The 15,278-nt window shown below is 38.1% G+C and overlaps 1 protein-coding gene across 1 annotated transcript; it reads left to right on the top strand.

The window, feature by feature from the left end:
* The first annotated feature begins 1,719 nt into the window (after nucleotides 1–1,719).
* Nucleotides 1,720–15,142, top strand: pcf11 (PCF11 cleavage and polyadenylation factor subunit). The gene is made up of 16 exons (XM_053649631.1): nucleotides 1,720–2,282; nucleotides 5,322–5,447; nucleotides 5,701–5,883; nucleotides 5,976–6,128; nucleotides 6,281–7,254; nucleotides 7,335–7,521; nucleotides 8,014–8,248; nucleotides 8,384–9,840; nucleotides 9,968–10,034; nucleotides 10,138–10,251; nucleotides 10,741–10,861; nucleotides 10,942–11,125; nucleotides 11,330–11,485; nucleotides 12,719–12,811; nucleotides 12,900–12,935; nucleotides 14,162–15,142. The coding sequence occupies exons 1-16, from the start codon at nucleotides 2,115–2,117 to the stop codon at nucleotides 14,375–14,377; spliced, it is 4,470 nt and encodes a 1,489-aa protein (XP_053505606.1). The 5' UTR covers nucleotides 1,720–2,114; the 3' UTR covers nucleotides 14,378–15,142.
* The last annotated feature ends 136 nt before the right edge of the window (nucleotides 15,143–15,278 follow it).

Below are 15,278 nucleotides of genomic sequence, written 5' to 3'. Positions count from 1 at the left end.
ACATTTTTAATATTAAAGTCTTCTGTTGGTGCTGTAAAAGTAACAGGTCCTCTTTTCTCCGCTTTTTTGATGGTAAAACTGGAAACTCTGGAAACAGAGATAAGGTACAATGTATTACCTGAAAGAAGAAGAGAAGATGGGAATTCAAACTCACATCTAATCTACATATTCATAATATAATCTATATAAAGATCTTGGAAAGACTTAACACCTTTGTCCTGCCATTGTATAAATGTAGGATCCATGTAAGATTGGGAAAATAATTGGTTATTAATTAACATGCTTAAAATAGAAGTTGATGTAAACTTCAAATGATTTCTAATTTGGTACCACACGTCGCTTTTAAAACCAAATGATATTTATTAAGTGTATGAAAGCTTAGTTGACACAATCATCCACATACAGTTGTGCTCATAAATTTACATTTACACCTTGCAGAATCTGCAAAATGTTAATATTGTTTTAATAAGAGGGACCATTCAAAGTGCATTTTGTTTTTTATTTAGTACTGCCCTGAATAAGCTATTTCACATAACCAATGTTTACATGTAGTCGACAAGTTACACAAAAGAACCCGTTCAAAAGTTTACATACCCTTGATTCTTAATACTGTGTGTTGTGACCTGGATGATCAAGGACTGTTTTTATGTTTTGTGATAGTTGTTCATGAGTCCCTTGTTTGTCCTGAGCAGTTAAACTGACCCACTGTTCTTCAGAAAAATCCTACAGGTCCTGCACATTCTTTGCTTTTCTAGCATCTTCTGCATATTTGACCCATTTCCAACAGTGGCTATATGATGTTGAGATCCATTTTTACATACTGAGGACAACTGGTCGCATTAATGATAAGTAGTGTTCAATTTACTCTTACTTACATACCTACTGCATCTTGTGTTGAATGAAATTAAGTCGAGTGCCACCTACAGGCCTATTAGGCGAAGTGCAGGCTGTTAGGTCAAGAACACGCAAAATGTGAAATGGCTTTTATTACGTTACCGCTTTTTCAAATTATGCAATAATAGCAAAGATAATAACGAATAACGATAATAGTAAGACATATATAAAAACGTCAAAAATATGCTATGATGTTTTCTTTAAAGAGCCAGAGAAAAGTTTTTATTTATTTATTTATTTATTTATTTATTTATTTATTATTATTGGCTTTTATGTCTCTGCCAGCTGAAAAGGTTCCCGACCTCTGCTGTAGATTATATATTACTATTCCCTATTATACACACTGCATTTTTTGCGCTATTTAGTGACGTATCATTCAAGTGACCTGCTTATCACTACGTCACACTGTATCCCCTGCCATACTGTATAACCCGCACTGTTCATATTACATTCACTCTCAATCTTCTGCCATACCTTTTCGCTCATAAGTGCAATTACCTTCTTATATTGTTGTCTTGTATTTTGTCTCCGTATGTGGGTATCTTGTATTAACTTTATTTTATAATGTTACTGTAGCACAAGAATTTCCTTGTTCTCACATACTCTATATCCTGAATGCATATGACTATAAAGCTTAGCCTATTTTACTATTGGGAAAGTCAAATTATAACATATGTTGATATTAGAAACATTGTACTTTTTTCATAGTAAGTACAAAAATACTACTCGCAAACTTTTGGTTTGTTTAAAGCAGTCGGTATAGCAGGTGACAGCAGACACATTGGATATTAATGGTGTGTAAACAGCGTGAAAAACAAAGGTCGGGGCGGTCAGGTGTGATTCAGCGGCGTACCGTGTGCAAGTCTGTTCGGTATTGTGAGGACATGACGCTGATTGGCTGCCTGTTGCTCACGCAAACCGGAAGACAGATGAAAGTAGCCAGTCAGAACACAGTGACGTGCGTCTTTTTTTTTTTTGTTTGTTTGGAACGATCCATTTCGTATGACGCAGACAACTGTGGAAGGAGGACGGACATTTTCTAGCGCTTGGTATCGAGCTTAAATTGAAGAAGAAAACGCGAGCGGTTCTGTACAAGAAACGGCTTTTGAAGAACTAAAGTAAAGGATGAAGGATATGTAAATGGACTGTGCCGAATTGTGTGCTTGTATATGATCAGAAATTCGGTCGAAACCTCTTTAGATTAGAAATTCGACTCGAAGATGTCGGCCGAAGCTGCGAGGGAAGACGCCTGTCGAGAGTATCAGTCGTCTCTTGAAGACTTGACTTTCAACAGCAAACCGCACATCAACATGCTGACCATCCTCGCTGAAGAGAATCTCCAGTTCGCCGAGGATATCGTCGCTATAATTGAAGCACAAATTGCCAAGGTTTTTATGAAAATAGCTTTTTTTTGTTTTGTCACGTAGCAGCCATATTGTCCTCGTTGAATACAACGCACGCGCATGTGCAAAGTCAGCTAAAGCGTGTTAAGGCCTTTTAATACGGCGACAAAATAGCAGAGCCTTTTCTATATGTGACTAGTTAAATTAGTACAATTTTTTTTATTAAAACAAAACGTTTTTCTTTGAGCTCTTTACAGTTTTATTTATGTCGCAGAACCTAATTTTGGACGTCTGTTTTGTTTAGCTTTATTTGGGTTGCCTCGTGCACGTTAGCTAACGTCTCACTGACTCGATAGCTAGGAAGCTAGCTTGTAAATTAGACCAGGTGTATTTTCGTTTTAACGACTCCAATCGCTCAAAAAGATCTGGAAATCAATTATATCGTCGTTTTTACATCTAGTCGTAGATCCAAAACGTTTACTATGTCTACCCAGTGTGTTAAACATGGAACTAATATGGCCGTTATTTTAAAAAATGCAGCGTGGCTAATTTGGCTAAGCTCACGAATGAACAGGGTACGTTTTCTATATTCATCTTTACGGCTCTAATAAATATAATAAGTTACTTTGAAACTACGCATTCGTTTACCTGAGGAACAAAGATTTGTTTTAATCAATATCCCCTATTGAACATGTTCAGTGCAGATATACTTGACCGAAAAAAAGTCTCAATCTACGTGATGTCAAACTGGCAACCTTCAGTGACCGAGTTAAATATTGTTTTTTGTTTTTTTTATTAGTAGTATTTGAAGTGTGAAGTTTTAATTGGGTTTTCTGTCAGTTTTGCATTTTTTGGCTATACAAATATGCACCGTATATCTGATGTACTAAAGGGTGTGGGCTTATTATCTTTATTTCAGTCTATTTGACTTGAACTGAATGAAACCTCAGTAGCTCAGACTTTTCAGGTTAGTCACTCAGCTTTGACCTAATGTGTACTGAGGATCCATTATATTTATTTTCACAGTTAAACAGGTCTCTGGCTACAAAAACAAGTTTTTGAACCCTTATTATAATGCATAAAAATATTTTAATAGGAAAAGATAAGAAATGAGGAAAATATATTGGAGCCAAAAAGATGAATATCAAAAACCAGTGCCTGTTATTTTAAAATTGGTGCTAATATTGTTGAAAATTTGCTTTGGCAACCACTTGATTATTTATTTTTTCCCTCCCTAGCCTAAATATTCAGTCCCTCCAGGATTTTGTGATTTTTGCGATTGTAGAAATGAACACAAACCTAATATTCAATGGAACAAATTTTCCAGACTTGGGCCAATGCGTCATGTGACATGGTCACACAGCGCATGCAGCCAAAACCCTCAATTCCTGTGCATAGAACAACCTTAGTACAGCTAAAAGGTCTTATTTACCCACAAACATCACTGTGAAAGACTGTGCAAAACAACTGTGTGCCGTTGCAATTTCTCTAATCCGAGTAGTTTTATGCAAAAAAGTATAAACTCGGCAAATTGCATTCTCGATTTTGAAACAAGCTGCCACAAAATCAAGCCTTCTAGGCCGCAACAATCACAAAATAAACTCTGAAATCATGTACGGGTTGAATATTTGGTCATCTAATTGGCTGCCTTCTATGTTTCCATTGTCTGCAAGAAAAGTGACTAACCATTGTTAATGTTACATGACCGACTGAGTAACTTGCTAGGCCAACACAGAAAGCACGCCATTGTGTCTTCTCTTAATTTCAGTGGGCATGTGGTGGATCGGATCATTGTTGTGGTCAAGTAGTAATCTGGATTATGCTTTCCAGTTTATTGGTAGCGCTTATATTAATGATGCTAGCCACTACACTGGATAGAGATGTGCAGAAGTCTGAAAGTTCAACTCATTTTTAATCTGTGACCAGATCAATAAAAGTTGCACTACTTGTAATGTAAGAGTGTAGCCATAATCGTCAACATGCTAATGATCGCTGTGATGCCATAGTCTTGTGGTCGTAATTCTGGTGGTCCGTGAAGTTGAACTCCTTTTTATATTTTTGTATTTACTAACTAATAAAGGGTTTATGGCGTGTTTAGATTGCTGAGTAAATTTTCTCTATTGATTTTTTTCATTGTTAATAAATGCTACACAAATGTGACAATAAACTATATGAAATGTGCTTTTGTCTTTCTTTACCAGTGTAATTTTTTTGTGGGAACATCTGCCTGTTCTTTTGAGATTGTTTGTGAGAAATGGTCTTTCAATCAGACATTGCTTCTGATGTGTACAACGTTCTTTGCATAGTAACTTCATAATTTGAGCAAATGTTAATTATCCTTAAAACAAAGTTGTCAGTCTTGTAGCCCCCTGAAGAGGGGCAAAAATTCCAAGACAAACCCTACACTTTAAAGGACAAACTCCAAACAGCCCTTGGTTAAAAGTGCAATGGATTTTTTTTTTTCTTTTTTTTAACCCAACGTTTAATATTGCATTTGATGTCTCAAAAGGTGAATATGGTCAGTTGCAAAATATTAAAATAAAATAAGATTTCATCTATCCATTTTTTTCTTTTCATAAGACATTCTTATTTAAAAATCTACACTTCCAAAATGTTTCTCAAATGGTGACAAACAAATAACTAATAAAAAAAAAAAAAAAAGGACATCCTGCATATTTTTGCCCTGGAGTACCTTCACTGAAGAGTCATCGTTGGAGGGGTTTTTTTTTTCCTTCTGAAGTGGAGTACAACTTTTACCCCCATGTTTTCAGAATAAATATGGTTGTTTGAGTTACCATATCCCTGCAAGTTTTTTTTTATTTTTTTTTTAACTTTTTTCTTTTTTTCTCCCCCTCAAGATTTTTTTTTTTTTCAACCAAGTGCTGGAACAATTTGAAGAAAATAGAGAAATAAGTGTTTTTCATGAAATGTATTGGGTTTTTTTGGGCGGTGGAGGGACATGATTTTTCTTATCCCCCCATCACCCCCCCTTTTTTAAACACCAAAGGACACAAGCTAATATCACACTGTAACTGCACATTTGTCATGTTGTGTACTAAACTTGTGAGTTTTCTATCGCTGTAGGCGCCTCCTGCTGAGAAGCTTCCTGTTTTGTACTTAGTGGATTCCATAGTGAAGAATGTTGGAGGACAGTACCTTGAAGTGTTTACTAAAAACCTAATCACTTCCTTTATATGTGTGTTTGAGAAGGTACTTAATTTTCCACTTATTTCTTCTTATGATGTGAACATTAAACGTTTAGTTCTTCCAAGTGTTCATGTATAGAGATTTCTATGCCATACTGTTGTATTTCCTTCACCTGTGATGGTATAGTGGTGATCAAATTTCTTAATGCTGGATTGGATGTTTAGTCAAAATTAATATTTTATTAATATATATACATTTTTAAATGTCTACTAAAGAAATGGATGTCAGAGTATTCCTTTCTTCTACCTTGCTTTAGGTGGATGAAAACACTAGAAAATGTCTTTTCAAATTGCGTTCCACCTGGGACGAAATTTTCGCCTTGAAGAAGCTGTATGCATTGGATGTTCGTGTGAACTCGCTAGATCCTGCTTGGCCCATTAAGCCTTTACCACCAAATGTGAACGCCAGCATTCATGTCAACCCCAAATTTTTAAAGTCGGTAAGCAAGTGGAATGACTAAACAGTAACTTAGTGCACAAATTCTCACTGTAGGTAAAAACAGTTCATTATAATGTCTCTCTCTTTGTGTAGACTGAAGAACTAGCTCCTCATCCCACAGTCACTGAGAAGAATTTGGCAGAGGAACAAATAATAAGGCAACAGTTGCTTGCCAAGCAAAAACAGTTGTTAGAACTTCAACAGAAGAAGATAGAGCTTGAACTTGAACAAACAAAAGCGCAACTGGTAAGCCTTGTGTTGACTTGTGGAATTTTCACGTCTGTACTTTGCAAAACATTCCAGCAGGCAATCGAGGAAAGCATTGCATTTTATAAAGTGGAATTAAACCACAGATGGTGTTAAGTCTCTACATTGAAGTATTTTTCTTTCTCCCCAAGGCGGCCAGTACAAACCACCCACCCCACAATGGTCCAGTCAAGTCTGAGCCACCAGCTGTGAGTCAGCCAGGTCCTGCACAACACAAGTCACGGCCTCCACCACAAGCAGACAAGCCATCAAACAGAGATCCTAGATTAAACAGAGCTTCCGCCCCATCCGTAATTATAAAGGAACATGGGCCGTTCAGGAAGGAGAACCAAGGCACACCGCCTGTTGTCAATGCACCTGAAAAGAGAGTACCTGTACCTCCAGAAAGGCCAAGTAAGCTAATGAGAATACCAAAAAAAGATACCTCTGCAGCTGATGAAAAAGCAAAGTCCAAGTCGGTGTCACCATTAAGCAAAGGAGTCTTTCATAAAAGCAAAGACTCTGAACCTGAGCACCAAAAGACATTAGATGTTAATAAAAAGGACCCAAGGTTGCGAAAGCAGATGCACGAGAAGACGGATCTGAAAGAGGATGAAGTCAAGGAAAAGAAAAAAAGTAAAGAGCGGGAAGACATTGGCAAAGGCACCGAGCCACAGCGGTCCAGCAACTCCAGAGGCAAGCTAGTAAATGGGGGTCTCAATAAGCATGACCGGTTTGATACTTTTCAAAAACAAGATATTAAAGTCAATAAAACAAACATCAGGAAAAGGTCTCGGTCTAGATCTCGTTCTCCACCTTCGCACTTTCCTAAAAGAAAAGACAGGCGGTCCCCAAAGAGAAGAACGAGGAGCATCACTCCACCTCCAAAATCCGGAAAGGCTAGGCAGTTAAGCAAACATATCGAAGAGGATAACCAACAAGTGAATGTCAGGGAGGATCGGAGCGCACCAAAGAAGAATGTTTCTGAGTTGAGGCGGATAAAAAGACCACTGGAAGATAGAACTCCTGAGCACAGAGATGTCCAGCCACAGAGGGCATTATCTGTAGAGCATAAAAGTGCAAAAGACATCAAGAGATGGAGGAGTGGATGGGAAGAAAATAAACCGTAAGTAGCTTCAACTACTGAGCGTACATTTTGTAACAGCATAATTTGAAGTAGGTTCAATTTGTACTTTTTATTTACAGTCTTAAACAACTCGATCCAGATATCTCACACGGCAAACCTGGGCCACAAAGGCATAAAGCGTGGAACAGCTATCAGAGACCACCCCCGATACCACGGACACTGAAACAGCACCGTCTGAGTGTTGATGCAAACTTGCAAATTCCAGAAGTGCTTAATTCGGCCAGCAAGAGAGATCTTTTACGAAAGGTAGAACAAAAACCTTTGGCTTTCTTCCTTTCTTTTAAATAAGTGCCCTATTAGCAAAACAGTTCATTTCAATTAGGTTATTGTTATATTACCAAGTTCTACTCGTCTTTTTTGTCCTATTGAATTGCATTACATGTAACATTATTACTTAGTTCTGTTTTGTCTAAGATCTTGTGTTCCTTTCTGCTGACACACTAAATGCACTCTGCTCCACTTCTCCCACATTATTAAACAAAACCAGTTTGTTTGAAATAATTTTTATAATGATGTATCCTGTTTGCTGGGTGCATTCTCTCTAATGCCAGTCAGCCTTAAATCTGATCATGGACAGTCTCCAGATGCGCATCTACACTCATTTTTAAAAATCTCATTTGCTTCCTGTTTGTTTAAATAGTAAAGCTTGATCATGCCTAATGACCGTACTTTATCATTTTTATTATTAATCACAATAGTCATCCAACAGCAAATCTTACATGTCAAACTGTATTCTAGGCTAGCCAGCGATTGGATTCTGGCGAGCTAACCCAGGAAGAATTCCTTAACGTGGCCCATCAAATCAAGCAAATATTTCAGTATCAAGAAGAAAGACAGCGCTCTGATTCTTGGGAGGGAACGAATGATGATGGTGCTTGCACAAGAAAGAAACCCCGTGGTCCTATGTCTGACGCTCAGCTCTCTTACCTTGAGCACAAGTCGAAGCTGAGAAGAACACAGCTGCAACGCCCAGGTACCCTACGTGGTGTTCATGTAGAACACTGTTATGGGTAGTGCGAATTAGTCATAAGTAACGATTCATTCATCAAGTAGGATGAAAAGGTGTGTTCATTTATTAATGGTGAACGATGTTTTCTCTCCCTTACAGTTCAGCAGAGTTCACTATTGAGTGAGAAAGCGCAACAGCATGGGCCTCAACAAGAGCAAGATCATTCATTCCCCTCAGACGCACTAAAAAAGGGCAGTGACACCTTTAAACCATTCACAGGGCCTGATGACCCTAGAAGAAATGACAGACCACCATCTCTAACAGGACCCCCTTTTAGAAATTCCCCAAGTCCGGTCAGTTGTGATGGAAGCGTTGGGAAATCTTCAAGTCTGCCATTTGAAGGATCAGCACAATCCATAGATCTGGATCAACTTGAGGACGGAGATATCAGTCCCAGGTTCGAAAGTCCTAACAGCGTTCACTCTGATACGGGGCCGGACAATGATGCTCCACTAGGTTTAGATGCTACTTCAAGGCATGAAATTTTGTCTGGACCTGGGAGAGTTGGCCGAAGCCTTAATGAATCTCCTGGCCAGACACCGCCTCACGTCTCTGAAGGCCTTAGCACACAAGTAAATATGCCAAGACATGATGGTGCAAATGTCCCGCCAAGATTCGATGGCCATATGAGTTCCCATTCTCAGTTTGAAGGAACACACAGCCTTATGGGACAGCCACGACCAGAGGGTCCGTCCAGGCCTCATCCTCCAGCAAGATATGAGGGAAATGCAGGTCCGGGGAGATATGACGGTCCAGCTGCTCACGGTCCACCTAGGTTTGAGGGACATGGCCGATATGATGGTCCTGGACCACACAGGTTTGAAAGACCCCCACAGCTGAAAGGGCCTGGAAGATATGAGAACCAGTCAGTGCCACATGGGTCGATTAGGTTTACAGAGCCTCATGGCCGATTCGAAGGGCCAGGATCAGGTCGTTTTGATGGTCCAGTGCGACATCAAGGTCCTGGAAGATTTGATGGCCCAGGACCCGTGCGGTACAACAGTCCAATGCAGTCAAACAGATTTGATGGCCCTGCAAGGTTTGAGAACCCCCATATACCACAAGGCCCTCCTGGAGGATTTGAAGGGCCAATAAGGTATCCTTCCGGGATGGTAAATTACGAGGGACCAAGGAGACTTGAAGGGCCAGGCAATCAGTCAGGCATGATGCGCTTCGACAACCCAGCACAACCAGCACCAATGAGATTTGATGGACAACCCTCTGGCATGCCAAGATTTGACTCTACACCACAGGGTCCTCCACGATACCATGGACCTACAAACATGCAAAACGCATTCAGACCACAAGGGCAGATGATGATGATTGACCAGCCTCAGAATCAGGGTCCAATGTTAAATCCTGCCATTCCACCCCACAATTTTAACATAGGAGCACCTAATGCCTTTGAAAATCAACCACTGCCATTTCACATGCAACCAAACGTCTCACAGGGGTCCAGCTTTAATGTGCCAGAACCCACACCTTCAGGATTTCAGAATACGTACAGGCCCGTTGGTCCATTTCCTGGCACTGCTCCTGCAAACCACCCTCAGCCTGTGAGTTCTAGAAATTATAGCTGTCTGAGTCTAATCAGTTTAATGTTGAATGTGGATGGCCTTGAACTCTAGTAATGAAACCTGATTGTTTTCAACTTCTGTTTTTTATTTATTTATTTTTATTTAGATTCCTGTTATGCCTGCTCCAGTTCAGAACTTTGGACCACCAAACCCAGCGCCTTTCAACCCACCAGGTAAGATTTTTTTTTTTGGAGCATGTTTTTGTTTTGGGGTCTTATAATAAGCAAGTGATCATCCAAGAAGAAACTTATGAGCTGTCTTTTTTTTGTGTGTTAGGTTCACAGTTTGTACAGCCTGAGAGTCATCTGGGCCAAATGGATGTTAATGATCTGATGGCTAAACTGATAGACTTTGGAATAATCAAACCAACACCAACAGACTCTAACAACGGTAAGTATCTTTTTTGTTTTGGTTTTGGGTTTTTTTTGGTGGTGGTTGTTTTTTTGTTTGTTTGTTTGTTTTAACATTGATTGTCATGCACATTAACAGTATTATCAGATTTTAGTGGTTAGAAGTTTATTCATATGGTTGGGTTCATGTAACATTAAGTATTGTTATTTAATTAAAACCATTACGAAATTTCAGGAAATGTATTCAAAATGCATGAATTTTTACCTAGTAAAATAACCAGTATAGACCTGACCTAGCCCTAAAAAGAATGTGTGTGTGTATACAAATATAATGTTTTAGAGAGAAGTGATTATTGACCCATATAAACCTGGGGTTGTCTCATTATTATTATTATTATTATTATTATTATTATCTTAAACTTTTGTTTATAGACATACAAGGTTTAATTTCTAAAACAGTTGCCATTTTTTTCTCGTATTTATCCACTTATTTTGTAAATGTAAACACTATGTTCAATGTTCATTTCAGAGTCCACATCTGTGACTCAGTCTCAGAGTGTACCAGAAGAAGAGGAACAAGAGGAGGAGGAACAGGACGATGACGATACTCTCCCTGATTTGACCGGCTTTGTTGTCGATGACATGAAACAGTATGTATTCACCGATTAGTCTTTAAGTTTATATTTAGTCTTGCAGTTTTTAGACTGTCTTTGGTTCTGTCACTTAACAGGAGACATGAAAGTGTCATCACCAAACTGTATACTGGAATCCAGTGTTACTCCTGTGGGATGCGCTTTACTGCGTCTCAGACTGATATCTACGCCGATCACTTGGATTGGCACTACAGACAAAACCGCTCGGAGAAGGACATCAGTAGGAAAGTAACGCACCGACGGTGGTACTACAGTCTCACAGTAAGCCCAAAAAAGCATTTTGTTTAATTTTGCTGTTGAGGCATTCTTATTTATTAAGAACCTATACAGTGTAATGGCAGGGTCACTGAGCGTATACTCACCAGAGAGCTTTTTCTACACCGGCACGTTTTCGTTTCGTTAAGACATGCTCATAGCAACTAACCTTATTGACGAAAGGTTTAAAGCAAATTGCTCTGTTTTTAGGACTGGATTGAATTTGAAGAAATCGCTGATCTCGAGGAGAGGGCAAAGAGCCAGTTCTTTGAAAAAGTTCATGAGGAGGTTGTCCAGAAGAACCAGGAAGCTGCTAAAGAGAGAGAATTCCAGAGTGTGAAGGCTGCAGCAGATGTCGTTCATGAAGTAAGTATTAAAGCCTTTAACACATTTTAAAGTATTAAAGTTTGAAAAAATATACCCAACACATCTTGTTTGTTCGCTTGCAAAAAACTTTAAGAAACCTAAGTTGTTTAAAAGGTGTTGCTTGAAGATGCATCATTTGCTGTTATTGTCTTCTAAAACTTAAACATGAAAAATAAAAAGCATAGTCCGGAAACTCAGTAGCTGGGAAAATATAGCAATTCTAATCAAATCCCAGTTCAGCTGTTCAGGCCAATCGGTCTCATACCTACCCTCCGTATCGGATTGGTGCATACTTAATTTAAACAATAAGGGCGATCATGGTGCAGTTTAAGTGTGGACCGTGTGACTAAAGTATTACATCATGATACTTGAAGATATTTCTGTGTTACAAGATGTACATCAAAATATAGGTTCGCTAACAAACTGCCATTTAAAACACTAGTAATGGTTAAAGACAAAAGTATAAGAATAAATAGACATAAGGAAAAATGTAAATAATTAACAAAATGTAAACATTTTATAATTAAAGATTTACAGCTGCTTCTGGAGTTTGCAAATGAAAAAATATATGCGCACTACCTGTCAAAAGTTTGGAGACACTCGACTGAAATGTTTCTCATGAACTTAAAAACCATTTGATCTGAAGGTGTATGATTAAATATTTGAAATCGGTGTTGTAGACAAAATATACTTGTGCCAACATATTAATTTCTTTCATTAGAAAACTAACATTTTAACAAAGATTGCTGGACACAATTTTTTTTAAACGAATGACTTGAAGCAAAATATTCCGAAAAGCAGCCAATAAGTGTCCAGCGTAGGTGTGAACTCCTTTAATCCTGTTTAAAATGCATCTTGGGGAGATTCCTCAAGAAATTGGTTGAGAAAATGCCAAGAATACATTTCTGGAAATTCTAGGCAAAAAAGGTGTCTACTTTGAAGATGCTAAAATATTCAAGTGTTCTTATTTATTTTGGATTTTTTTTTCCACATAGTTCCATTTGTTTTATTCCAGAGTTTTGATGACTTTATTATTATTATTATTCTAAAATGTGGAAAATAAAGAGTGTGTCTAAACTTTTGACCGGTAGTGTATATATTTATTAAGATATATATTTTGAAATTGTATTATATCATCGTCATTGCCCAGCCTTAGTGGCAGCTGGATTAAACCCTTTAAATACTTAAAAGTAACACTGCATTTAAATATGTTCTCCTTCTGTCTGCCCCCAGTCTTGTGAGATTTGCCAAGAGCAGTTTGAGATGTACTGGGAAGAAGACGAGGAGGAATGGCACCTGAAGAACGCCATCAGAGTTGATGAAAAGGTCTGAGATTTTAAGCACATGTTCACGATCAGGTTCTGTCTGGTGATGAGTGCAGACAGCAGACTTACGATTCATTCTTTTCTTTCAGACATACCATCCCTTGTGTTACGAAGACTACACAAAAGTAAGTGTTGGACCGCAAGATATGATAGATTTTACAGTGATAAATACACTCATCAGGGCCTGACCGATATGAAAACTGGCACCAAGACCTTTTTTATGAGTTGGAAATTGGAGATAAATTGTGTTCAGACTCTGGACACCGATAGTGTTACGATTGACAAACACACAGACTCTGTAAGGAAAAATACATTTCTTGCAGTTTTCTTTACTGGGTGACAGTGTAGAGAATTGTTCTTGAAGAACAACAGGGAGATTATTGCTGTGATTTCAGTCAACACCAATAGTCTTGTTTTGTGACCTTAATATCAGACTAATTTATAAGCCAGTCAACATATTGGTCGAGCCCTAGTAGGAGTGGGTGATATGACAAAGATATCCCCAAATGTAGTCATTCAGTGAAGGCATGTTTGGTGTCTGCTTCTCTGAGACGACTATAGTCAACAAGTATCAAGTCTGTCTGCCTCAAACCACACCCAGTTCCCCAGTGCTGTACCTGACTTGCTGGTTGGGTTTAAGATCCAGTGGGACTGTCCTCTATAAACAAAACTCCCCCATGGAGCTGAACGCTTCACCGTTATGGAGCTGGTTATTATACTGATTGTCTAAAGTTATTTTGGACAAACGTTTTCTTATTCCTCTGCCACTGGTGGCTGAATGTTTACGATTTCTATGGAATTCTTTGTAGGATTTCTATGGAATTTCATTGAACCCAGAGTCAAGGTCAGATATCTAAAAAAAATAAAATAAAATGGTTTTTCCAATCGCTTCCTTCTTGTTTGAAGTATATATTAAGAGAATTTGAAGCATACAGATTAGTAACAAGAAGGATTAGACCGATTGATGCCACTGACCTCAAGTTCTACTTTTTTATTTATTGCAGGGTGGTTTGAATTCACAACTCTGTGGTTGTCTTCACACTAGACCCGTGTTTAACAACTGATAAAGGTAGCTTGTTAATATTAACGGCTCTGGAAAAGACAAGGTGGACTCTCCAGTGCAAAACTAAAGCAGCAAACACCAGACATGTCTTGGCTATTTCAGGCTACATTCAGGCTAAATTGTGTTGTAAATTAGGGTTGTTGTTTTTTTTTTTTTTGTTTTTGCTGAACGATTCCTTTAACAGCCTAATGTCATTTGTAAATAAAGAAGAGATTCACATGTTGTGTCGTCAATTCAAGCCACTTTAAAAACACTTCTTTCTTCCTTTCTTTTACATAAACACTGTAGACCTCTTCCTTTGTGGATTCTACCCCATCCCCCAATAAGATGCTCACAGAAAACCCTTTAAATGCTTTCTTAAAACAAGAGAGAGAAGGTGAGGGGTCATGCTGCAGTATTAAAGAAGAGCCAACTGAGGGAGACACAGATGCTGTAACGGTAAAACAGGAGGTTGAGGATGAGTCGGAAGGAGGGTCACAAACGATTAGTGCAATTCCATTTTAAACTGTGCTGCTGCTTTAAGACCTCCTTCTGTCGCGGTTACTTGAGTTGAGTTTCTGTAGAAATATTTTTATACAGGATGGCTCTGAGGCAGGGTCCTCAGCTATGCATACATTTAAATACATTTTTGTATTTGTAACTGCCTGCAATTTTCAGGTGTTTTTTTTTGCTGTGTGAATGCCAAGTGAAATGTACTTTAAAAAGATGTATGTTGGGGGTAAATGTATGTATAATTTAATTTATAAATAAAGAAATATTTTTGGTATTCTTTGTGTAATATTGAGAATCTAAAACTTCTGGGTTTAAATCCTCCAAGAATTTTTCTTTTCCTGATTAGGCATTTGTACAGATATTTTGAGAAACGAACAGCAACGACTGACTAGTTTTACAGACGACGCATTGATGGTTCTATAAAGCCCCGTTTCAGTCGTTAGAAGTTCATACAAAGCAGAGGGTTTCAGTCACTAAAGATAAAGATGGATCTAGTTTGTTTTTTTCCCCCCCGTCCTCAACCTAAATGTGTAAATAAATGCGTGTCAAGCATATTGGTTTAACTGGTGTTTTTGGTTCTGGTTAATGAAATGTGTTTAGTTTAATAAGGGGGAAAAAAAAAGAAAAATAATTTTTGCAGAGGTTTAAAGAGGTTTGCTTGACATACTGAATATTCAATAAAGTGAATCATCATTTAAAAAAAGCCTGTGTGTGCAAAGTGTTTACTAGTGTGCTTTTAGATGTGTTTATCCTAAATAAAAATTTTAGTGTTAATGATCAATGCCTCATGTGGTCTTTTTTTTTTTTTTTAACTTGGGCACTATACCTGTGACAACAATGACAGCTGTGTATTTATTTTTAGATTAGTTCCAAAGAGGATATCAGTTTCTTCCATCTGACTTTGACACAAATA

This window comes from Ictalurus furcatus, chromosome 18 (genome assembly GCF_023375685.1).
Source record: "Ictalurus furcatus strain D&B chromosome 18, Billie_1.0, whole genome shotgun sequence".
In the NCBI taxonomy this organism is placed as follows: Eukaryota; Metazoa; Chordata; class Actinopteri; order Siluriformes; family Ictaluridae; genus Ictalurus; species Ictalurus furcatus.
This window is presented reverse-complemented; position numbering and strand designations above follow the sequence as displayed.

Coding starts and splice junctions, on each gene's coding strand:
- pcf11 (XM_053649631.1), top strand. CDS start 2,115: ATGTCGGCCGAAGCTGCGAGGGAAGACGCCTGTCGAGAGTATCAGTCG. Junction 2,283..5,321: donor TTGAAGCACAAATTGCCAAG/GTTTTTATGAAA, acceptor CTATCGCTGTAG/GCGCCTCCTGCTGAGAAGCT. Junction 12,812..12,899: donor CCATCAGAGTTGATGAAAAG/GTCTGAGATTTT, acceptor CTTTTCTTTCAG/ACATACCATCCCTTGTGTTA.